Raw genomic sequence first — 27,857 nt, 5'->3', positions numbered from 1 at the left:
ATATCCTTACCCATACCCACCACCTTTTCCTCTTGCTCAACTCCCACAACAATCCTTTCATCCAACCCGTTCAAAAACATGTTTTAACTGCAACCAAGCGGGACACATAAGTACTGCAAATTAAAGAACACCACACATGAACACGGGTTTCCCATGGGTTCATAGGCAACCCCAGTATCTTCTCCCAGGCCTTATATGACTGTTTACAATCTTTTCAACCTATCAATGGATCTGTTCTAATGTAAAATGTGGATGATTTATTGTTGTATTTTAGGTCATGTTTAAATTATATTAAACTGTTGTGCTTTGTCTCCCACTCACAGGACACAAGGTTGATAAGGATAAACGGCAGCTATGCCAGGCTAAGGTCGACTACTCGGAATATTATCCAACCCAGTGGCCCAGGCATTATTTAGAGCAGTAGCTATTAATAACAAGATTTAATTGCAGGAACCTGTATGCAGATACTATATCCCTAGAATTATTAAAAATGATGGGTCAACTTATTTTACAGGTGACGTTTCCAAGAACATGTGTAAGGTGATGGGTAACAACACTAAGATTATCCCAGACTGTCTTTTCCTTTATTTGCCCCCCTTGGAGATACTGTTCAAAATTGGCAGCCTCATGTGAAAATATGATAATGAGGTTACTGTGCAGGGTCTCACGAAGATGAATGCGAATAACAGAAATTGAAAGTGTTATTAACTAACATATTTAATGCAAGCTGTCATGATGTCAAACCTGGAGAATTTGTTATGATCTAAATTTTTTTTTAGCTCATGTTGTTTGACTGATCGGTGGAAAGGTCCGTACCTGACGATACAACATCCTCAATGGGTGCCCAAGGAAGATGCGTGGGTCCATTCCACTCACTATAGGGAGGTTAACCAACCGGTGGAGATACAAGGCGGAGACAAGGCCAATAACGTGGACCTGTCGATTGCGAGCTTGTGCCGGAAGGATTAAAAAGGTGACGGTGAGATATCTGAGCTAAAGAAATGTGTAGATCAGTGCTTGGAGCAATGTAGTGGTATGCTGTGGTCATCCTAGTTCTGTTTTTCCAGAGTTTCTGTCGTGATGATCTGTTTGGGGATACCGAGTGTCGGTGATGGAGGACCGATAAAGGGAATGTGAGCTGATGGCAGAGCTGATGGAGTGGAGTCAGGAGGAGGAGTGCTATACCAAACCAGGGGAGTGTCTGACCAGTCTTAGTATTGTAATTGTTATGTTATTTGGGAAGAATACTTCCAGAACTTATGACCCTCACACATGTTGAAATGCTTGGTATACATAAAAAATATACCTTCACCATATCTTCAAATGCAATATGAACACAGAGGCAAAAGAAATATGATACCTGGTGATGTGCATAAAGCCGCTCAGTTAATAAGTGAGACAACTGGCTTTCAAGTTTTAGTCGCCCTGGATCCCACCAGGATTGCTCGGGGTACTTTAAATTTTAGATATATTCAGGAACTTGCTAAATTGATAGATAATATCACCAAGATGTACAATGACACATTCAGGTATACAGGGAGAGAATTGCAAGCGTACAAGAAAGAACTGGTGCAACACAGGCTAGTGCTGAATTATTTAACTGCTGTTACTGGAGGGTATTGCGTAACATTGGCCACCCAGTTCGGAGTAAAATGTTGCACCTATGTCACCAATGATACCAGCGAACCCTAAGGAGGTGATAGACCAGAGGATGGATGAAATTCTGCAGCTAAAATGGGAATTTCATAAGAACCATAATGCTTCAGTGGCTGAAGTAGGGGAAAAGATAGAAGGATGGGTGTCATGGCTGAACCCAGTGAAATGGTTCTCAGGTCTAGGGGAATTTGTCCAGGAAGTGATCGCCAGCATAGGCAAATTCTTGATCCTTATACTAATTGTCATCATAATAATTGGCATATGTGTCCGGTGTGTTCCTATTGTGTTGAAGTGTGGAAAATGTAAAAATAGAGTAAAACGAAAGAATGAAATCATGATGGTGGCCAGTATGAATACCGAGGTAAATACAGAACTGCATTACAACCCTGAGCTAGGAAACACCATTATTTAATGTATTATATTTAGACATGCATAGAATGTATTATTGAAATGTTATTTATAAGAACACCTCAGATAATGTAAAGTCTCAATTCCCCTTCAAGACTGCTTTTATAAGACTGGTGCATTCCCACACCTTTCACATGATCTTCCAAGATCCGCGGTGTGCGTATAACAGTAGTTTTATGTCCCCACCCAGAGACACATTATTGATGGATTAAGAACCACCTTGTGCCATCCCATAATAACACTAAATAATATGTAAATGTAAGCCTAAATTAAATTCTAATAGCAGATTGTGATAGCATGTTGTTCGCTATCAAAGGGTGGACTGTCAAAGCTGGATAATTGGCTGAGACAAGATCAGTTTAAAATTGAAGCGCGCGCGACGCCATCTTGCGAATGGCAGCTAGACTCCATTTTAGAAACAAGAATCTGCAAGACGCCATTTTGCGACCAGCGTCACTTTAAGTTACAACTCACGAGCTAAGAACAGATGGCAATGTTTTTGATAATCTAAATAGAACAGACAATGCACCAGAAACTGTGAGTGATTTACATACAAATTGGGAATCCCTGTTGGCAATTGTAATATAATTCAGGCATTGATCTACACAATTGGATTTGTCTGAATCCAAACAGGTTTTAGTTTCATACCCAGACAGGATGGTTTAGTTTCACAGCTGGAAGTCACATTTGCATTGCAGTCTGAAACTGTGAGTGAGGAATGATATGTGTGTGTATGTATGTATATATATATATATATATCATAGATGGAATCTCATGCATAAACACCGCACATTACGCACAATTGAGCTGCTAACATGACACCCAGTAGCGAATGCACAATTATTAGCATCATGCGATTGCATCTTTCACCATTTTACATACCCACATTATGCTTAAGACCCCGAATGAAAATACCGTTTAGTAGCTAAATGCGCACGCATCTGTCCCTAGTTAATTAGCGTCTTCATATCAAACCCCGTACACTCACACATTACATATTCACTTACAAGGTTCCATTAGCTTTAAGATATAAGATTTAAGTTTATTCAGTTAATATAAACGCTGTGAAATAAAGATATTTGATAACTAATGTTTTATACATGCTAAACAAGTCGTGTTTGGTTTTGTACTGATGCGTACTCTTTTTACAGTATTCCAGTGTTATCGGTGGGGAGGTTGCATCATGCATTCTCGAGTTATGGATTGCAGAGGCTACAAGCAACAAAATGTATATTTCATGAACAACTGTTAGGATGTTACAGGGGACGGGAAGGGAAAGACACCCAGCTGTTAGAGGCAGGGAGAGTCTATTTGAACCAGCCTGTTAAATGCTTTGTAACAGATGCTTCTCCCCTGGGAACCAATGACATCAGCAGCAAACTTCTCTATTGTCCTGTCTATTCTGGGCGGGTATAAATATGTGTGCTCCAACACTGGGTCTTTAGTCTTCTTGCTGAATGCTGACTGAGGGGTTTCTTGCTGATGCCTAACATCTGGTACCGGAAGCGCTGCGTATGTATACTGTACTTGGGTCTGTATAATTCCTTTTGCGCCTAAATTGTGTCTGGATCAATTGCATGTAACTGTCTGAACTTTTACTTGAATAACACTTGTGCTTTGGAACCACAGATTCCAGGTCTAAGTCTTTATTTACTGTATGACTGCGTATGCAAATTAGCATCATCCTTAGAGGTTTATAGGAAGGATTTTAGAAGGTACAGGCAGGGGTATATAGAGGTTCATTTTAATATCATCAGAAGGCATCGGTGTATATTAATGTAATATCTGTACATTACCTTTATTGGTTCTGACATAACACTTATTCAATTCAAGTAGGTGCAAATTTAGTCCTGCAAGCTTTTCTCACTTCAAACTCGCACCGCAAATTGCATTTGCAATTCAATTCCAAACTTGCAGTGCTTTTTTTGTGCGCACCCCCCTGAGCAGGAGAAAAGGTAGGGAAAATCTTTATTTCAAGGTAAAAATGTCAGGGCACAGGGCCTGATTCAGAGCAACTCGCTAGATGCGATCGCTCGCATGATGTGTATGCAAATTGCGTAGGCAGTGCTACCACACAGCAAGGCATTAGCATGCCCAGTATTTCTTAGAGAGCGATCACATAGTGTATGCAGACACCCACCAGCCTGTATTAAGATGCCCACTTGTGTACGCCATGTCCAGGAAGTGTGTGCAGCCATCGGTACATCGGATGCTATCGTAGCTCTTGAGGCTGGCCATACCCTGCCGGAAGGACTGCGGGCACTTCAGTGTAAAAACAAGCCAGGTGACGTGTACTATGATGCTGTCTTATAATTATGCACACCTCTGGCAGGCACGCCTGCATTTGCACCTCCACTCCCCCATTTTGAATTACCAGCCCCTGTTACCACCCACAAACGGCTTCTCCTGTCACTCACTCTGCTGGGCTGTCTATGTGCATTGTGAACTTTCGCTAAGGTATGCACATGCGCACAATGCATACACACTGCAAACCATCTGCAGCAGCGAGAGTATGCTTCTTAGCTAGCGGGTCTGAATCAGGCTCACAGTGCAGATCCTCTCCCCTCCCTATTAATAATCACATATTTGGAGGGGTTTAAATAGCATAATTTGGCCAATAAAGGCATGTCAGTATTCAGGTGCATTTCTCTAAACAGCTCAAATAATGGTTTAAATTAGGGATGGGGAACCTCCTGCCCGGGGGCCTTATAAGGCCCTTGGTATCATTTGGTCTGGCCCTTAGAGCTTTTTTCTGCTAGACTCATTTGGCTAGCAGGGTGCCTAGAATGGCACTCTGCAGCCAGTATCTATGCATCAGTGCCACCTGAAGCTTCCTTAGGATGCCTTAGATGGTCACACCGCTGCCCTTATAGCTCCACGGGGCATCCTCAGGATGCTTCAGGCATTGCTGTGATCACCGGCGATTGTGGCACTGCCCCCAAGTGACATCACGCCATCAGGCCCGCAAATAGTGTTATATATATCAAAATGGCCCTCTGCAGAAAAAGGTTCCTCACCCCTGGTTCAAATGATGTGGAACATGTATGTGTATGTAGTTTTGTAATAATAGCATCTAGGGTTTAGAACAGATGGGAGCTAAACATTGTTTATTTATTTTCCAACTTTTTATATAATGGTATTAAAACACTGAATAATGACTTAACAGACATTCTTCTGTACCCTAAAATGCTGGAAAGACTGTTATTTGCTGAAAAACGCTTGCTTGCTATAATTCTTCCACCATTAATAAAAAAGTGCAGAAATCAGCCATTTAACACATTTTAAAAACCTCCAGTATTTTCCTTATGGCCACTCACAGCCTTCTGTATGGTCCTGCTATCTCAGTTGTCACTATTGTGGGGTCCAGGATGGTTTCCCCACTTTTCTCAGGTCACACCAAAGTGGAACACATGCAGCTGGTTAGGAGCCAGAGAATGGAACATGTGGTTGGTAACTGGGGCTTACAATTAAGCACATAGCTTCCTTTACACCTTCATTGAAAACACTACAACCTACTATAACATGACCTCTGCACCTCACCACACAAAAAGTAATAAAAAAAGCAGATGCTACACAGGTATGGAATTTACTATCCAAAGTGGAAGGGATTTACCGTTTTCCAGATAAAGCAACTTTCCGCAGTGTAAAGCACCATGCCTAAGATATGATAAATTACATTTACAAATTACCTACATTTTTTTGACACTGGCATTCCCCTCCTGATCAAAAGGTGTATTTATCAAATAGCGCCAAAAAGTCCAATTATCTATTAGCACTCATTGCAGTATCAAAAAAATGCTTTTTGGATATAGCTCTAAAAAAAAAAAATGCCAGGGGCAGCTGAGCAACACTCAACACCCCAGCAATATATGGCCGGCAGCAGTAAGCAGTGACTTACCTCCTCGCCCACCGATGGGGTCCCTTATGGTCATCCGTGAACCAGCATTGCTTACAGGTACACTGGACCAGGAATATCAGAATTCTAGGTGCAGATTCATCCAAAATTAAAAATATATATTAAAAAAAAGTTAAAAACTAGAAAACAAATATTATTTTGATATAATTTTGACTAGAGAAAAATCTTTATTACGACAATAAAGTATTTTTTCTCTTTATGAGATGGTGACAGCATAGGAGGACAGCCCACAGTAGATGTAGCACCACTGTCCTTCTTAATATGGGATAACAACCAGCTATCGTACCAAATACCATTTGATGTTTTCCCTGGATTTAGGGATTTTCTCCCCAAACTACTGCTCCCTTAATGGTACTGCCTTAAACAATGCCTAGTAACATACCTCCCAACCATCTCGAACTTAGCAGGACAGTTTGGAGGACTGTCCCGCTCCTGCTATCCTGCAAGATTTGTGCGACGAAAAGGGATTTGGAAGGTATTCCCAGGTACTTGTAGACAAGGAAGAGGCCTAACAGTACAGAAGTCAGTGGTGTATCTATAATGGGTGCAGTCCAGGTGGGCCCCGCATCGCACACTTTGCACCCATATTATTTTAAACTTACCTGTCTGCGGTCCCTGCTGTGGAGATAGGGCAGCGCCAGGCTGTAGCTGTCGATAACGACAGCTACAGCAGGCGGAATGGTCAGGCGATCTGACCGTTCATACATTGCCCTGCCTATCGGCGCTGCTGTCTTGTAGATAGCAGCGCCGATAATAACAGGGGCGCATCATTAACCGCCCAAACCCCCGATCATACATCGGGGAGAAGCGGTTTCAGTGCACATAACGTGCGCTGATACCGCTTCTGGGCCTCATACATTTCCTCCATTGTACCTTATAACCAATGCAGGGAAATGATACTAATGATCCCATTTGAATGTATATATCTCTGGGGGGGGGTTATATATATCAGCTTCTTAATGGGGGTAAGGTGCAATCAGGGAGATTACTAGACTCTCCAGGGAGTCTCCCGGACAATCAGGGAGAGTTGGCAAGTATGGAGTGGGAGCGTAAGCTGAGTGATAGTGGAAGCTGAATGATAGTGTAAGTTATCACTGTTTCCAGCTCCTCGCCAGGACGGGGTCTTATTGTGTACGGACAAGAGATTCTTACTAAATGCATGTGAACATTTACATTTTCACATTGTGACTTTAGGTGTAAAAAATTATTGATATTATGATAAATAGGTTCCTTAGTGTTTCACACAGCACTGACCGCAGCCTTCCTATATATGCACACCAGCATGTTTTTATTTAAATATTCTTTGTGCAGATCTTTTCATGTGATAGTTATGCGCCCTGGGTGACAGCATGGTCACTTCCCTGACAGAGCTCCTTTCCGGACTGTGTGATGCCTGGAGAGGAAGGATATACCTTTAGGACGCGCTCGGCACTCATCTTCCTGCTCCCGGCGCTTGTTCTGAGACTTTATGACATCACATGTGTTTGTGGGTTACCAGCCCAGGACATCCCTGCACCCTGCTAGCCCCCGCATTCCAGGGGCACCTGAGGTGGCAAGTCAATACTGTATCATCTGGTATTTACTTATGTTGATTCATGGTTCTAGTCTTTATTATATCCAGTGCTTTTTTTCTATGAATATGTGGTGTAGAGTACCACCTGGCCACACCCTTGCCAAATCATAGCATTCTGATTGAAAAAACTGCACTGCTCATTATGTTTTATACTGTCTTATACTTGTCTTTCACAGAGGCACTTGTATCAGATTTACAAAAGAAAATCACAGAAGCGTTTGAAGTTTTTGACCATGAAGGTAACAAAACTGTAGATGTCAGGTAAGGCTATGTAGCTTTTAGCACTGCCACTCCCCTATATTTTACGCTTAAGCATTGTACGTTGGATGGTTTCCAGTCAATAGCTTTACATTAAAAAGGTTGACAATGTCTAGATAGACACCACATGGTAGACAGTCAGTAGGTCGTCAGGGACAAAAGGTCAACAGGGACACAAAGTCGACATACAAAAGGTCGACATGGGTGAATATAGACAGGTACAAAATATCGACAGGATCAAAAGGTTAACACTGAAAAGGTTGACACAAAATAATGGTTTCACTTTTTTGGGGGGTAAGGCACTTACTGGAGGCTTAGGGTTAGGCTCTATGGGGGGACGGTTAGGGTTAGGCACTAGGAGGGACAGTTAGGGTTAGGCACTAGGGGGGATGGTTAGGGTTAGGCACTAGGAGGGATGGTTAAGGTTAGGCACTTACTCCGATGGTTAGGGATAGGCACTAGGAGGGATGGTTAGGGTTAGGCACTAGGAGGGATGGTTAGGGTTAGGCACTTACTCCGATGGTTAGGGATAGGCACTAGGAGGGATGGTTAGTGTTAGGCACTAGGAGGGATGGTTAGGGTTAGGTACTTACTCCGACGGTTAGGGATAGGCACCAGGGGGGAGGGTTAGGGTTAGGATTAGGGTTAGAAAAAAAAAAAAAACATGTCGTCCATTTTTGTGTCAACCATTTTTGCGTAGACATTTTGTCCCTGTCAAACTATTGACTGTCTACCATGTGGATATTGTCTATCTTTTTCATGTAGGTATTTTATACCAAACCCACGTTGGATGATGTTCTCCTCGCAGTTGTGTGATCATTGGTGGTCTGTGCATAAGTCAAGATCCATTACCATCATCACTCACACTGAGGATTTATTCGCAAAGTGATTGACAGACTGAAACTATTTGTGGGTGGCAACAGGGGGGTGGTGGCTAAGAACATGCAGGCGCGTCGCTACAGTTTTTGGGGGCGTGTCCCTGCCTGCATCTCCGGCTCTGATAGAGCCAAAATCACTCCTGGCCCTGCGGTTGAAAAACTCAACCGCAGTCTTCTGCTCGCAGTGGCGATGGTCGCGATGGTCAAGACCATCGCGACCATCATCCTGCACGCTCGTATATGCTGTGGGTGGTGACCCACAGCTATACGAGCGTCCAGGAGGACGCTCCATATTTATGGAGGTGGGCCCTGATTCAGAGCGAGCGCTCTGGTCAGAGCGTCTGGCTCTGAATCAGGCCCACAGTCGCTTGGATTTGCGAAGCCACCAGTGGTTGTCTCAATACAAATCCCGCCGGCTGCGAAATTTGCAAATTTTCTCACATCCGCTGCATACACATTTCCAACAGCGGTGGCATTAGCGTACATCTCTGAGTCAGGCCCATAGACTTATACACAGATTCACACTGACATAGACTGACACACAAATCCACACTGACATAGACTGACACATAAATCCACACTGCCATAGACTGACACACAAATCCACACTGACATAAACTGACACACAAATCCACACTGACATAGACTGACAAACAAATCCACACTGACATAGACTTATACACAGATTCACACTGACATAGACTGACACATAAATCCACACTGACAGACTTATACACAGATTCACACTGACATAGACTGACACAAATCCACACTGACATAGACTGATACACAGATTCACACTGCCATAGACTTATACACAGATTCACACTGACATAGACTGACACATAAATCCACACTGCCATAGACTGACACACAGATCCACACTGACATAGACTGACACACAGATCCACACTGACATAGACTGACACACAAATCCACACTGACATAGACTTATACACAGATTCACACTGACATAAACTGACACAAATCCACACTGATGTAGACTTATACACAGATCCACACTGACATAGACTTATACACAGATTCACACTGACATAGACTGACACACAAATCCACACTGACATAGACTAACACATAAATCCACACTGACATAGACTGACACACAAATCCACACTGACGTAGACTGACACACAGATTCACACTGATGTAGACTGACACACAGATCCACACTGACATAGACTGACACACAAATCCACACTGACATAGACTGACACACACACAGATTCACACTGACATAGACTGACACACAATTCCACACTGACATAGACTGACACACAGATTCACACTGACATAGACTGACACACAGATTCACACTGACATAGACTGACACACAAATCAACACTGACGTAGACTGACACACAAATCCACACTGACATAGACTGATACACAGATTCACACTGACCTAGACTGACACACAAATCCACACTGACATAGACTGACACACTGACACACAGATTCACACTGACATAGACTGACACACAGATTCACACTGACATAGACTAACACAGATCCACACTGACATAGACTGACACACAAATCCACACTGAAATCGACTGACACACAGATTCACACTGACATAGACTGACACACAGATTCACACTGACAGACTGACACACTAATCCACACTGACATAGACTGGCACACAAATCTACATTGACATAGACTGACACACAGATCCACACTGACATAGACTGACACATAAATCCACACTGACATAGACTGACACACAAATCCACACTGACATAGACTGACACACAGATCCACACTGACATAGACTGACACACAAATCCACACTGACATAGAATGATACACAGATTCACACTGACATAGACTGACACACACACAGATTCATACTGACATATACTGACACACAGATTCACACTGACATAGACTGACACACAATTCCACACTGACATAGACTGACACACAGATTCACACTGACATAGACTGACACACAGATTCACACTGACATAGACTGACACATAAATCCACACTGACATAGACTGACACACAAATCCACACTGACATAGACTGACACACAAATCCACACTGACATAGACTTATACACAGATTCACACTGACATAGACTGACACATAAATCCACACTGACAGACTTATACACAGATTCACACTGACATAGACTGACACACAAATCCACACTGACATAGACTGACACATAAATCCACACTGACATAGACTGATACACAGATTCACACTGCCATAGATTTATACACAGATTCACACTGACATAGACTGACACATAAATCCACACTGCCATAGACTGACACACAGATCCACACTGACATAGACTGACACACAGATCCACACTGACATAGACTGACACACAAATCCACACTGACATAGACTTATACACAGATTCACACTGACATAAACTGACACACAAATCCACACTGACATAGACTTATACACAGATCCACACTGACATAGACTTATACACAGAGTCACACTGACATAGACTGACACACAAATCCACACTGACGTAGACTGACACACAGATTCACACTGATATAGGCTGACACACAGATCCACACTGACATAGACTGACACACAAATCCACACTGACATAGACTGACACACACACAGATTCACACTGACATAGACTGACACACAATTCCACACTGACATAGACTGACACACAGATTCACACTGACATAGACTGACACACAAATCAACACTGACGTAGACTGACACACAAATCCACACTGACATAGACTGATACACAGATTCACACTGACCTAGACTGACACACAAATCCACACTGACATAGACTGACACATTGACACACAGATTCACACTGACATAGACTGACACACAGATTCACACTGACATAGACTAACACAGATCCACACTGACATAGACTGACACACATATCCACACTGAAATAGACTGACACACAGATTCACACTGACAGACTGACACACTAATCCACACTGACATAGACTGGCACACAAATCTACATTGACATAGACTGACACACAGATCCACACTGACATAGACTGACACATAAATCCACACTGACATAGACTGACACACAAATCCACACTGACATAGACTGACACACAGATCCACACTGACATAGACTGACACACAAATCCACACTGACATAGAATGATACACAGATTCACACTGACATAGACTGACACACACACAGATTCATACTGACATATACTGACACACAGATTCACACTGACATAGACTGACACACAAATCCACACTGACATAGACTGACACACAGATTCACACTGACAGACTGACTCACAGTAATCCACAGTGACATAGACTGACACACAGATTCACACTGACATAGACTAACACACAAATTCACACTGACATAGACTGACACACAAATCCACACTGCCATAGACTGACACACAAATCCACACTGACATAGACTGACACACAAATCCACACTGACATAGACCATACTTGCCGACAATCAGCTCCAGCTTTGCAGGATAGGAGCTGATTGTTGGCCAACCGCGGGTGCGGCCATTGACGTCACATTGGGGTGGAGCTGGGGCGGGGCCGGCCATTGACGTCACATTGGGGGCGGAGCCGCATGATTGCGTCATCGTGGCTCCGCCCCCTCTTCACAATGTCGTTATTTTTGGCATTGTGAAGAAGGGGGCGGGGCCACGATGACGCGATACAGTGCAAATCGCGTCACCATCCCCCCGCTGCGGGGTTTCTAGTTTTTTCAGCGTGAATCAAGTCATCCCCACGACCCGCCCACTTTCGCAAGCGGGTACGGGGGGCCTCAGGGGGGCGGTGGCCATTCCAGGAGACTTGCCTACTCTTCCTGGGGGCCGGGAGCGGCACACGATTTTCAGGAGGCTCCAGGCAGTCCCAGGAGAGTAGGCAAGTATGATGTTAGAGCCAGGGTTGTGGGTGGTTTACAGTAAGTATAAAACTATTTGGCTTACTTATGTTGTGTAACACATTTGATTTACTGTGTATGCATAAAGTGCACATTTTGAATAATAATAATTACAGTGCATAATGTTTCAGATTTCAATTTCTAGCTAGTGGGTTTTTTTTGTGTTAGATGATTGAATTTACATTGACTGACAACATTATTTTACTGCCCATTTGTCCATCATGGCAATCACGTCATTGTTAAATAACTGCTAGACTCATTACAGCAAACTGTACCTGCATTATAGTTCACCATCCACCATCATGTTAGTGACTGGACTGAGGGCCTGATTCATTAATCTATAGCTATAGCTAGAATGCATGCAGTTGGCCGATTGTTGCGTACTGGGCTTTCGTATGCATCGCAGTGCGCGTACGCTAAGGCACCACTGCGATCACGGAGACCACACAGGGCCATCGCAGAGTGATTGACAGGCAGTGAGCGTTTCGGGGTGGTGACGGTGGGGTGGTCGGAGAAACACAGACATGCCTGACCGTTTGAACGCCGTTGCATGGGCGTGCCTAAATTAGCCACTGCAATTGCATACCCAGCAATTTCTAAGTAAGGTCAGGGCTGCTGTAATTCTGCGTGAGGGGCAGATGGTACTCCATGTTACCGATGTTTATGGTGGTGTGCAAGGTATTACGGATGCGAGATATCGGCAGTGGATGGCAGTGGGCGTCTCCATGCTGGCAGTACGACGGCATTGCGATTGCAATCATTAGCATATTGCCGCAGCAGACCTGCGTGCGATTACGGTGCTGCGATCGCAATAGTGATCCATGATAATTAGGCCCTGATAGGACACTAACAACCAATCATGGGATACTGGACTGCAAAGGCTGTGTAGCCAGTTGCTGGAAGTGTTACAAGGTGTCCCCCTGGGAGTCACATGACACTTCTAGATACCTTATTATATGATAACTGTCTACTGCACACTACAATTCATATTATAAATCCTGAGACATGTAACAATTTATGGTAGAATTTCACATGTACAGTTCATTCTAGTGCCTAATCTCAGATAACTTTCATTCTGTACAACTTTGATGTAGTTGCAATAGGGGAGAGATTCAAATGAAATAAAAACAATACATGATAATGTTGCTATCTTTTTAAAGGGGTTGTACAATGTTGAACAATCCCTGTTAATTATATACTTCCCCTTAAAACAGTGGTTCCCAAACTTTTTTGAACCATGGCGCCCTAGAGTATCAACATTGTTTTCACGGCATCCCTGAGCCAAAAGTTTGTTATTGAGAAATTCAGAAAAATATAGTAAAGTAATAAAGTGAAGTAAATTGTGCTTACCTGTCATCCTTAGGGTCAGTTATATGCTGGTAGACAGGTTTGTGCTTCTGTTTGTCCATATATTTACATTACATTGACCATAAGTAATTTGATTTGGTGCTGGACCACAAACCAGAGGCACCCCTGCACGTGTCCTGAGGCACCCCAGGGTGCCACGGCGCACAGTTTGGGAACGACTGCCTTAAAAGAAGATCCACTGTCTGAGCACTGGAGGATTCACTTTCCATAGAGCTCTATGGAAGACCGATAGTATACAGTATGCTAGTTTAACCTGCCACACACTATGGTGCAACCCGCAAGGTTGGGTTTCCAATAGGAGACGCCCTACCTATTTGCTATACAGGGGGCTTAAGGTCATGTTAAGCAGTGGTCATCTAAAAGTGGATGGCACCTTACAGAGAAAAGCCCCATGTTTTATATGAATAATGTTAATTTCTGTTCGATAATGCGATTCTGTGAAAGGATTTCCATGTTTATTCACAACTATTGTATCTTACAGGGAGATTGGAACAATTATAAGGTCGTTAGGGTGTTGTCCAACTGAAGGGGAGCTCCATGATATGCTTGCAGAGGTAAGATCCTTATCTTTAGTGTAAAGGTTTCCAATTTATGTTCACTCACCCTTCCCCATTTTGTGAGGAGCAATTTGCTGCTTACTAGAACCTGCCTTGGCAACTACAGTAAATGATCAGTAATATTGTTGCAGAAAACAATTCCCTGTAATGGTCTCTCATTTCATTCAATGCTGTAAAACATTCCATTGCAGATGGAGAATAGCAAAACTGTTGTGTTAAGTGGGTACACACCTGACATATATATCTGAAGATCGAGTGGTCTGCAGATATCTGCAGATGATAGTCGTCCATACACATTGAACGGCCATCATCTGCTTGTGCCCTCTGGTCCCAGCAGCCGGGGGTCGGGACCCGGCGACTGGTGGGCATGTCGGGGGCGTTTGTGTATGGGTGGTCTGCATCTGTCAGTGTGTACATAGAGTATGTAGCTCTGTGTGCTCAGATCTGATTGTTGTTTACAAAGAATTGAATGCCTGTTACTGCACTGTAGCAGAATAGTATAATAACATGCATTGTGGTTAGCTGTGTGTGAGATTGTGGCACAATGTAACAATACAAGGGTGCAAAGTTCCGACAATACAATCTTCCATTTCTATTTGTGCTTTGCTATTATGCGGAACACCCAACCACACTGTAGGGCGCATGTTGACTTTGACAGATTTTGTGTCTGAAGTGTAAGGAAAGCCCCAAAAACAGAGAAAATAATAGGGTATGCACCTGTTATACTCCAGAAGAAAATAGTGGTATAAGCACCTGGTTTACTTGAGGATAAAATAGTGTTATATGCACCTGTTTCACTCCAGAAGAAAAGAGCTGTATACGCACCTGGTTTACTCCAGGAGAACATAATAGGGTATGCATCTGATTTATTCCAGGAGAAATTAGTGGTATATGCACCTTGTTTACTCCAGGAGAAAATGACAGGGTTTGCATGCACCTAGTTTACTCCAAGAGAATTTAGCAGGTCAGGGTAGGCAAGGGAGGCAGAGCCTCTATCATACTCCCTGTCATGCTCCAGAGTTTTGATATAAAAACTGTGTTTTTATACATGTGCGCCTCCCCAGCCATTGACCTCACCGCACGTCACTGGAATATAGTGGTATATGCACTTGGTTTACTAAAGGAAAAAATAGTGGTATATGCACCTGGTTTATTCCAGGAGAAAATAGTGGTATATGCATCTGGTTTACTCCAGGAAACAATAGTGCTATATGCACCTGGTTTACTCCAGAAGAAAATAGTAGTATATGCATCTGGTTTACTCCTGGAGAAAATAGTGGAATATGCGTCTGGTTTACTCCAGGAAACAATACTGGTATATGCACCTGGTTTACTCCAGAATAAAATAGTAGTATATGTGTCTGGTTTACTCCAGGAAACAATAGTGTTATATGCACCTGGTTTACTCCAGGAAACAATACTGATATATGCACCTGGTTTACTCCAGAAGAAAATAGTAGTATATGCATCTGGTTTACTCCAGGAAACAATAGTGTTATATGCACATGGTTACCCCATAAGAAAATAGTAGTATAGGCATCTGGTTTACTCCTGGAGAAAATAGTAGTATATGCATCTGGTTTTCTTCTGGAGAAAATAGTGGAATATGCGTCCTGTTTACTCCAGGAGAAAATAGTGGAATATGCGTCTGGTTTACTCCAGGAGAGAATAGTAGTATATGCGTCTGGTTTACTCCAGGAGAGAATAGTAGTATATGCGTCTGGTGTACTCCAGGAGAGAATAGTAGTATATGCATCTGGTTTACTCCAGGAGAGAATAGTAGTATATGTGTCTGGTTTTAGTCCAGGAGAGAATAGTAGTATATGCGTCTGGTTTACTCCAGGAGAGAATAGTAGTATATGCGTCTGGTTTACTCCAGGAGAGAAAAGTAGTATATGCGTCTGGTTTACTCCAGGATAGAATAGTAGTATATGTGTCTGGTTTTACTCCAGGAGAGAATAGTAGTATATGCGTCTGGTTTACTCCAGGAGAGAATAGTAGTATATGCGTCTGGTTTACTCCAGGAGAGAATAGTAGTGTATGTGTCTGGTTTTAGTCCAGGAGAGAATAGTAGTATATGGGTCTAGTTTACTCCAGGAGAGAATAGGAGTATATGTGCCTGGGTAACACTAGGAGAGTATTGTAGTATATGTGTCTGGTTTATTCCTGGAGAAAATAGTCAGTACGTATGTATGATTGTCTCATTGGCTAATTCCAGGTGTTGGCGAGACCTGACCAGAGGCACGGAATCTAACTCATTGGTAGTTTTCACCAGTGACCCCTCCTAATGTTGAATATCCTTGTAGTGTATCGGTAGTGACCGATCTTGAATATCATGGGAGAATATCAGTAGTGACTGATGCTGAATATCACTGGAGAATATCAGTAGTGACTGATGTTAGATATCACTGGAGAATATCAGTAGTGACTGATGTTAAATATCACTAGAGAATATCGGTAGTGACCGATGATGAATATCATTAGAGAATCTCACAGAGACTGGTGAAGCGCACTGAGGATACAACAGCGTGGAGCCTGGAACAGCGATCCGAAGCTAGCAGCTACTAGAGAAGGGAAATTGTTCAAGCGACTTCCTGTTTCCTGGAGTCCTGCTTTATACCTTTAGGTAGCTGTCCATTGGAGGAGAGTCAGCTGAAAGATGACCAGGCTACCATTGGTGGAGGGGCCGGTCAGGTGAAACAGACAATATGGCTGCTCCCATGACCGCCGCAGCGGGAACTTTGATATGGAGGATTACGTGGAAGTCAACAGGGCCCCGGGGATAATACTTAGCGCCTCACCCGCCGCTGCACCTGGCGTCTGACCGCGAGGCTAGTCAGCAGGGGAAGCCTGCGCCACAGTGAGTAACGGACGATCCCAGGCTGAATCCTGACAAGGAGAGAATAGTAGTATATGCATCTGGTTTACTCCTGGAGAAAATAGTGGTATATGCGTTTGGTTTACTCCAGGAGAGAATAGTAGTATACAGGGGCATATTTATAATGGGTGCAGGGTGTGCGGGGCACACGGGCCCCCAGGTCCAGGGGGGCCCACACCGCACACCCTGCACCCATAAGTAATTATACTTACCTCACTGCAAATTCCTGAAGTGCTGCTCCGCAGCGCCAGACCGTCACTGTAGAGCAGCAAATACTCACTGGGAAAATGGCGGCGGGCATTTTCCCAGTGATCTGCGCATGCATAGAAAAGATGTCCCCGGGAAAGTAGCCACGGGCGCCATTTTCCCTGGAGACCAGCGCATGCGCTGTAATTTCTGGCATGAAGCCAGAATCTACAGCGCTCAGTGCCGCTAAGCCGCCGTCAGAGAGGAGGGGGCCCAAACGGAGGCTGCACACGGGCCCCCTCCTCTCTTAAACAGCCCCTGGTAGTATATGTGTCTGGTTTACTCCTGGAGAGAATAGTAGTATATGGGTCTGGTTTACTCCTGAAGAGAATAGTAGTATATGTGTCTGGTTTACTCCAGGAGAGAATAGTAGTACTGATGTGCCCAGCTATAACGTGGCATCACAGCGTTATCTCTCACGCCACGCATGGCGCGCCACACACCACGCCATGAGTCATGCCACAAAGAAAGTTTAGTAATGAAAAAAGTCATTACGTGTAATACAACTTTTTGCCCACCAGATGTCACTTTTCCTAAACTACATAGCGCATGCGTCTGATTTCATTACGTGTAATACAACATTTTGCCCACCAGATGTCACTTTTCCTAAACTACATAGCGCATGCGTCTGATTTAATTTCATTACGTGTAATACAACATTTTGCCCACCAGGTGTCACTTTTCCTAAACTACATAGCGCATGCGTGTGATTTCCAATGTACCGTACGGTATGTTCTGTATCACCGCCCGATGATTGGTTGACAGAAGCGGTGATTCGGTACACTATACAGTATTACAGCGTTTTCCACATGGAATCAGGAATGTACGGTATAATAAAGCGGTAGAAGAATGTCTAATAAAGTTTGAAATCATTAAGCTCTGTATTACCCACTGACTGTGCGGTTGAAATCATACTGTGTTTGCGTAAATGTAAATACTGTCGGCACTGTCCCAGACTTAGGCATTGTAGAGGTTTCATTACTTTACAAACTACAGAACTCTAGCAATGGGTGAAGTGTGTGGCCTAGCGGTCTAATGCCTAGTCTCACTGCTTCTCCCCTCTTCTTGTTCCGTGGGTTCGAGACCTTGAAAATATGTTTTTTTTAATTATTTTTAAAATCTTCACTTAAAATATTCAGTATTCAATACAGTACATGTGGAGCGCATGCCCAGTGCTTCGGGAGTCAAACAGCGAAAATAGGATTTTTATTATTGTACATACAGTACTGTACCTTAGAACACAAACTTGCGTCAATGCCGGCGCTGACCCAGACGTGGACATTATAGTGATTTTTTATGACCATCAAGTGGTAATGGGCTCTGTTAAAGAGAGTGGTCTCTGTATAACAAACTGACTGTGCTTTTAAACCGCAAAATTGCGTCAATGTTAGCGCATGCCCAGTGGACGAGTTGCAATGACAATGGAATGTGTGCCGCATGTCCAGTGGAGCCAAGCCATAAACCAAGTAGCGCTATGCAATGGCGCATGCCCAGTTGTCTGTATTGCTACAGAACTGTTGAATTTTCACACTTGCCATTCTGCACTGTCTGAGACTTACAGTATACACAATAGTAAATTCATGACTTCAGAAAGTGCTACAGTAGTGGACTTTGTTTGGAGGGAAGTCTCTGTATTACAAACTGACTGTGCTCTAGAGCGCAAACTTGCGTCAATGCCGGCACTGACCCAGACGTGGACATTATAATGATTTTTATGACCATCAAGTGGTAATGGGCTCTGTTAAAGAGAGTGGTCTCTGTATAACAAACTGACTGTGTGTTTAAACCGCAAAATTGCGTCAATGACAGCGCATGCCCAGTGGGGTTGCAATGACAATGGAATGTGTGCCGCATGTCCAGTGGAGCCAAGCCATAAACCAAGTAGTGCTATGCCATGGCACATGCCCAGTTGTCTGTATTGCTACAGTACTAGCGTTCCCTAGGCTGGCTTTTTCCAGAAGGAGGGCAAAAAGCGCCCTGCCCTAACAGCCTGCGGGAACTGTCTTCACCCGCGGGTCGCAGTGTCCCGCGGGTGAAGAAATGTGCGGTGACCTGGTCACCGCCGGAGAATAGACGCCGGGCGCATGCGCCCGGCATCTTTTCTCCCTGTCTGCAGGGCTTGGGGGCTGCCCGGCGTGTCCGTAAGTGCCGGGAACGCCCCCAAGAGTGACGAAAAGGGGACGCTTCTTATAGACACTCCCCCTTTTTGATGACCACGCCCCCTTCTCGGACGCGCGCGCGATGTGCCCTCTCTAGCTCCGGCGCCCTGCCTCGCGCCGGAGCTAGAGTGAACACTACAGTACTGTTGAATTTTCACACTTGTGCCATTCTGCACTGTCCGAGACTTACAGTATACACAATAGTAAATTCATGACTTCAGAAAGTGCTACAGTAGTGGACTTTGTTTGGAGGGAAGTCTCTGTATTACAAACTGACTGTGCTCTAGAGTGCATACTTGCGTCAATGCCAGCGCTGACCCAGACTTGGAAACTTTAGTGATTTAAAGTGTTCAGTAACTGATAGTTGACTCTGTTTGAGAGAGAGGTCCCTGCACTACAAACTGACTCTACATTTAAACCGCAAAATTGCGTCAATGTCAGCACAGTTGGCGCTGTGGTGACTTATAGCCAGTTCTGAGGGGTTACGGTACAAATAGGATCTCTGGCGCGTGCCCAGTGGCGGGGTTGCAATACATTGCCAGTGGTGCTGCGCCATAGCCATACCCTTGTAGCGCTATGCCATGGCATACAGTATGGAAGATCATACAGTAGCGGGTCATGATTCACACACAGTGAAAGTGAGATCTCCGTATTGCACACTGACTGTGTAATAATAATATTAAAAATAAAAAGTGTAACCTTGACTGTCTAATAATAAAAAAAATGTAAAAAAAAGTTTAACCTTCCAGGTTTTGAACGCGGAACCGGGTTGTACAGACGTCTGCAATGTAGAAGTTCGATTTCTTACCTCTACGCTACAGACGCCTGAGTACTTCATCGTATGGTACTGTAGATGTCACATAAAGTACTGTAGAGGACAGATGCAATTCTTACTAGGAGAGACTTGTGAGCAAGGGGTTAGGTGATCCGTCTTGCTTACACTTCTCTCCTTATGTTCGAGACCTTGATAATTTATTTATTTTTTAATGTTCACTATAGTACTGTAGTTGAGTATTGTTATCCGACCCTTACAAAACTCAATATATTATACTGTATGTACTGTAGATGTGCCCAGCTACAGTACTGTAGTTTGTTGCTCCATATGGTACGCCATATACTGCATTGCTAGTTGCGCGCTACACTGTGGCGTATTGAGTCTCATAGCACTGCGCATGCCCAGTTGTCTGAATTATAGTAAGTACAATCCTGTTGACCCTGTCCCGGACTTACGGTAGACATTGTAGTGATTCCATGACTCTAGGAACTACAGTACAGTAGATGCAGTAGTCTAGGGGGCTAATGCGTAGCCGTACTGCATCTACCATTTTCTTGTGCCGCTGGTTCGAGACCTTTAAAATATATACTGTATACGGTAATTTTATTTTGTTTTAAATCTTCACTAATACATTATCCAGAAATTCTGGTATTTCTATGACACAGTACTTTATGACAAAAAAGTCTAACCTTGACTGTGTAATAATAATAAAAAATAAAAAGTGTAACCTTTCAAGTTTCGAACCCGCAAAAGGGTTGTACAAGCGACGTAATGTATTGGTTTGATTATTTACCATTACACTACAGCCGCCTGCAATACCAAGGTTGCACCTGGCTTGAGTGTGTCCTACAATACTGTGCGTCATCGTATCTCAGGCGCATGCCCAGATCTACGGTATACCCATGTAGCGCTTTTTTTTTTTTTTAAGTCTTCGCTACTTTTGTTCAGTATTGTTATCCAACCCTTACTAAACTCAGTACATTTTATATATTAGGGGGTAAATTTACTAAGATGGGAGTTCTATTAAGAAGTGATGTTGCCCATAGCAACCAATCAGATTCCAGGTATTATCTTCTAGAAGGTGCTACTGTAGATAAATGAGAAGTAGAATCTGATTGGTTGCTATGGGCAACATACAGTACAGTAACTTCTTAAATAGAACTCCCATCTTAGTAAATTTACCCCTACATGTTTAACTTTTTCCCCCCAATGTTTTTTCTTCTGCCCCCAAAATGAAAGTAAATTTTTGGTGTTTTCTGACTGTTTTAAAAAAAAAAAAAAAAAGTTACGCAGTTTACAGTACCTTTAGGGGACTGTCTTAAGGCTGCACGTTGAAGGCTTCCCGCAACGTTGCACCCCAATTCACCAATTTTTTCCGCCTGCTATTCATACAGTAGGCAAAACTTTTTCACATACTGTCTTACTGTACATTGCATTGACTTCCCGCCTACGGTAGGCGGAAAAGCTTTCAAATTGAATACAGCGATAATTTTACGCCTGCCGAAATGATGTAATCGGCTAAACTTTTTTTAGCCGACCGGCTAAAAAAAGTAAATAGACCCCTAAATTGAAAACGGCCCTCAGTGTGTACAGTACTGTATGTCTACTGTACTGTATACTACTGTAAGTGCCGGGCAGCTGTGAAATCTCTGGGATGGGCAACAGGGATACTGTACAGTATATGATTGTGGGCGGCAACCCCCATCGGCCGGCACGCCCCTGGTGAGTGAAATCCTGGCCAATAGGACGATACACCCCTGCATCTGTGTGTTACTGACTTTTTGTACCTTTTTAATGACAGATGCACGTGTTGGTTCTCAGGCGCACTTAAAGACTGAATTACATACAGTACAAACACCAATTTTATAAATTAATGACAATTTTTATTTAACCTACAGTACAGTAACATGCTTTACAGAGGGGGGGGGACTTCTTTAGCTTTACACCCCCGTAGTCCTCTACTGTCCCCCGCTTCTTTCTTCTGCCGCTGGCATGTCCTGGAATTCCAAGCTGGACACGGACATGACTACTGTACAGTACCTAGGAGGAAGGAGATGACGTGAGAACTGTCCTTCCTCAATGCCGACCGATCCGCCCTACTGGACCGAGGACTACACAAAAAGATTAGGCTTTTAAGTTAAAATCATCACTGGCACTTTTGGCCTCAGATCCAGAGTTTCACCTATACCAGGTACAGACTCTACCTTGTATCGGAGTGCAAGGTCCACTGTACGCCCTGAAGAAAGGAGGATAGGCAGAGACGAACAGACAGTAAAAGACAGACACACAGGTTTTCACCGGAGATGCTCTTATTCTTCATCCTGCTCGATCCCACACACCCTGTACTGTAGGAGAGAGAATCCGCTGTGCAGGGCCCTTTCCTGCTCTAACAGTGTCACACTAATCCACTTCTCCACATTAATATACTGTATGCCCTAACTATCCAGCCTAACAAATTTATTAATAACGAATTTGTATTATAATTAAGCCTGGTGGTGAAATACTGTAAGCAGTGCCCCTAGGCCCACAGCCCATATAACGATAAAAAAAAAAAATACATGAAACAAGACGGTATTTGGGTGCCCCAGATGGAGGTGAACACCAGCTGTCATTTTGAGGTCAAAAGTGAAAATAACTTCAACCCCCCAACCCTCCCCTCCCCCCTACTGTAGAAGCAGGTGGCCCTGGGTTTCCCAAAGAACAAACTGGCAGGGAGCTAGAAGTATCAGAAGATTCGTCTGTGATAACAGAGCACTAACATTAGCAAAAATGCTTTTCTCACCTGATCCTGATGTCGAAGGGACCGCCACTCCAAACATACAGTAGATGTACAGTAGAAGCCTGTCTCTCAATGCACGGTGCACCCACTACTGTACAGTACTGTATGTCTGCAACTATGGATGTGGATGTTGAAGCAGCCACTACTACTGTACTGTATATGAACCAAAGGAACCTGAAAACCTGAAACATCTGCATTACAAACAGCAACATCAAGCACAGTAGCAGAAACTGGCAGCTGCAGCACAATCTGTGACGATGCCAATGTGTGCCTTGGAACAGGAGGCAATGTACAGTAAAAGTAGGTGTACTGTAGGAGCCAGTGGAAGGGGTGGTTGAACCATTAGCTGCGGGCTTGCACACTGACTAGGCACATACTGTACTGTACAGTATTGAACCTGCTGTGCATAAGGGTTAAACAGTGTAGGGGCAGTGACATAATGCTGTGAGATTTGTACTGGGCCATGAGGAAAGGAGGGGTTGCAAAACTGCTGATTAATCCCCACTAATTGTGGTTGCAATGACCGTTAGAGGTCTCGCGGCTTTGACCAGGTGGCCGGGAGGGGGAGCAGTGTGGTGGTGACGGGACATGGCTGGGGAATAGGGTTAAATACTGTATGAACAGAGGTGTGCGACAGCAGAAACGCAAGGACAGGGGAGGGGAAGAGAGAAATTAATGAAATTAAAGAATGAAAGTAAAAGAGGAAAAGTATGAAGTACAGTACATAAGGTACAGTAAGGGAAAGGTATTGTAAATAAAGAGCTTATAAAATAAATTAGGAGAATACTGTATACTGTAGGGACAGAAAGCACAACCTCAATACTGTACATACAGTATGGACACAGTGTACAGTACTTAGCAGTCCGGATCACAAACTGAAAAGAGGACGTTAAACCCCTCCTCCACATTACTAATTATATACAGTACAGTATAAGCTACATAGCAGTTGCTTGACCATTTCTTTCAATGACAACTGGTAAGACTATGGAGATGATCAATATAATTGTTACACTGGGCACGTGTCAATACTGTTCTCCAAAACTTCATTATCCCATCCAAAAGTTCCTGTTTAGTTGTTGGTTTCACATCAGACCTGATGAACCTCTTCAAATGGGCCCAGACCAATTCAATGGGATTCATGTCCGGTGACCTACAGGAAAGTAAAAAAAATCAAATATTCAGTCACAGTACTGTACTTTAGTAAACAGTGTACTAGAATAATTACTGCTCGGTACTGTACATACAGTACTTTTTTGTACAATAAACAGTTAATACAGTACTATAGGACAATACTCACTCTGGTGGTGTGCGTTCCCAATTTATCCCTCTCTCTTCCATGAATTTCGCTGAAGCCAAATGTTTTGGATCATTATCCTGGATTAATCGATGTCCTGATGGAAAGCATTTTCTCACAAATGGCACCATACAGCAATCTACTATTTTTTCTTGGAAGAAGGTCTTATCCAAGATGCCTAAAGAGATGAGAAATTATTGTCAGTAACAAGCGTACACTGTACAGGACTGTAAATAATTTTTACAACAAACATTACTGTACTGCACCTTCAAAAATATAGATCGGTCCTGCACCCCAACGAGATATACCTCCCCATACATGGACCTCTAACGGATGCTTCGGACGTGGTTTAAGTGAGAGATGTGCACGGTGTCGGAAGGACAGTCTTGAGAACCTCTCGAGAGAAACCGAAGTTTCATCTGTGAAAATTACATCATTAAAATTCTCTATCCACTGTCGTGCTTGTTCAACTCTCTTTACTTTATTAACATCCCTTATCATGGGATTTATCCTGTGGAATAAAAAAAGTTTTAGTTTACTGTCATGTAAAATCAGTGCATTATTAATATATATATATATATATATATATATATATATTTTATGTACAGTACCTTGTAGGTCCAAAAGTCCATCCCAGTTCCTTACGCATCCGTTTGATGCTGGAACAGGAGATGTCCAGGTCACATTATGCTTTTAGAATACGTTGGATTTGTAAAGCTGTACGCTCATCATCCTCACAAGTCAATTTGTGCACAATCTTTTTGACGCTCCTACGGTAGAACACATACAGAGCATATAGCAATTATTGGACAGTTAGTGTTGAAATTGGAACACAATACAGTAGCAATCTAGCAACATACAGTATAATAAAAAAAAGGTTGCTGTAAAGTACCTACCATGTGCATTTAGAAGGAAATCTATATCTGGTCCGCGTTCTCTCAAATGCATGATAACGCACAGTCTGTAAACTAACAAGAACACCACACTCTTTCAGCCAGACCTGGATCTGTCGTGTTGTTTTGTGTTCTTTTTTCATGCTTGCAATTATCTTGCTGATGGCTTTACTGATTTTTGCCATGTTTGACGACAAAATCTGTGGAGAGAACAAGAGAAATACGGTACAGTACTGTTGCTGAGTATACAGACTGAGTACAGTATACAGTACATAATTTAATGTTCAGTATCTTAAAAAATCTATACTGTATAACACAGTACTGTACAGTCTTTTAGAACACAGGGGGGTATTACATTCTTACTGTACATCAGCCGTAACATGTGTACAGCGGTATATACAGTATAACCAGCTAGTAAATTTCATTTTGCAGGCTTTGTTTAATAAATGATAGTTTTGAGCTAATTAGTGATATATATTTCCCAATTTAATCTCACATCAAGCTTTCATACAGTACATACAGTATGCCCCTTAATACGCAAATATGCATCTACCGTATGAAGGAGACAAACAGGACAATAAACACAGCAATATTGTGACTGAAACTAAGATGGCCGCTGAGTAAAACAAGATGGCGGCGGGGACAGAACGGTCACTCACGGGAGACTATATGGGACAATGGGCGTCTAGGAATCGATCAATGGTAAACAGTGTGTTTAATTGAAGCTCGATACGCAAATAAGCGACTACGGGGACGGAGCATGCCGAGGCAGCGGGATATTAAACACAGCAGTTTTGCGACTGAAACTAAAATGGCCGCTGAGCAAAACAAGATGGCGGCGGGGACAGGACGGTCACTCACGGGAGACTATATGGGACAATGGGCGACTAGGAATCGATCAATGGTATACGGTGTGTTTAATTGAAGCTTGATACGCAAATAAGCGACTACGGGGACGGAGCATGCCGAGGCGGCGGGATATTAAACAAAGCAGTTTTGCGACTGAAACTAAAATGGCCATTGAGCAAAACAAGATGGCGGCAGGGACAGGACGGTCATTCACGGGAGACAAAACACAGCAAAATGACTGTGAACCATACATACCGTACAGTAGTAAGCTACAGTACTTACAGTACCAGCGGGTTGATACACTGTATGAAACAGCTGTAGAAGTTCAGGGTACAGCAACAAAGGTGACTCGGTAGTCAGGCAGAGTTACAGTAGATCACGGTAATGAGCAGCAACAACAGCGACTCGGAAGTCAGGCCGCGTTGTAGACGGTAGTATCTCAAATGTGCGTACTGATGATACGAGCAGCAAGTCCATACTGTTAAGTAACAGATTCACGGTATGGATCAGGAGGCCGGTCTGAGACGCTATATTATACTACCAGAGACAAAAGAATTCCTTCCCGCTGAAAATCTGGCCGCTGATTGGTGTATTTGAAAAATGCACTTCCTTGTGGTCCAATGGCATGGCAGAGTTTCGGCGGCATGGTTTTCTTTGTCTCTGGTAGCATAGCCAGTGACGCACGTCGTACATCGCACAGCGCATAACGTATGGTGCACGACGCACGACGACACTAATTCACTCGTTATGGCAGGCATCTGTGGTGCACTGTAATGTAGTCATAACCGTAGTGGCAAAGTCACAGACAGAAAACACTCTCAGACACAGTCCAAGAGACGTCGCTATAGTGTGTAAGGCCGAGACCGTATCTGTGTTGTCGCATTTTTGCGTTTTAGGCGCACAGTTTGAAATACAGAGCCCTGTCTCTCATTCTATACAGTCCATTCACTACCAGTTTCTGCAGTTATGAAATCACTATTGTGTAGTGCAAAATTCAACGGCACCGTCAGTTTTTAATATACAGTACAGGCACATTCATAGCAGCACACTAGTTGTCCTAGCAGACGGGGGATGGTGTCCTTGGCAATGGTCACTATTCGTAGCATTTTCAGGACATTTGGGCAGAGCTGACTGCTTACAGTAAATGGATTAACAAAGCATCCTTTATTATGGTAATGAGAGGCTCTTGCTTGCTTTGGGGGAAGGGACCTGATGCACTGTGTATGACTCTCGGCCCACTGGGTATGCGCCAGAAATCCCATCGCAACCCTCCTACTGGGCATGCGTCCGCCAGAGATGGAAATTCAGCAGCATACTGACTGCAGTAATACAGCCAACCAACTGCGCATGCTCAGTGATGATCTTCCATACACCATGGCATAGTGCTACATGGCGTATGGCTTGGCGCCCCAGATCCCATTGTACAGGTACCCCCTCCATTTCTAATCCAT

The 27,857-nt window shown here is 43.5% G+C and overlaps 1 protein-coding gene across 1 annotated transcript in view; it reads left to right on the top strand.

Moving 5' to 3' along the window:
- The window catches only part of DRC8 (dynein regulatory complex subunit 8), a 56,914-nt gene that overhangs the window by 6,633 nt on the left and 22,424 nt on the right, over positions 1-27,857 (top strand). The window contains exons 2-3 of the mRNA XM_088474474.1: positions 7,730-7,814; positions 14,458-14,530. Of these exons, the coding sequence (XP_088330600.1) occupies positions 7,730-7,814; positions 14,458-14,530 (158 nt within the window). The remainder of the gene's footprint in view (positions 1-7,729; positions 7,815-14,457; positions 14,531-27,857) is intronic.

The sequence above is a fragment of the Taudactylus pleione genome, unplaced genomic scaffold (assembly GCF_031769625.1).
Source record: "Taudactylus pleione unplaced genomic scaffold, aTauple2 ptg000154l, whole genome shotgun sequence".
NCBI classification, from domain to species: domain Eukaryota; kingdom Metazoa; phylum Chordata; class Amphibia; order Anura; family Myobatrachidae; genus Taudactylus; species Taudactylus pleione.
This window is presented reverse-complemented; position numbering and strand designations above follow the sequence as displayed.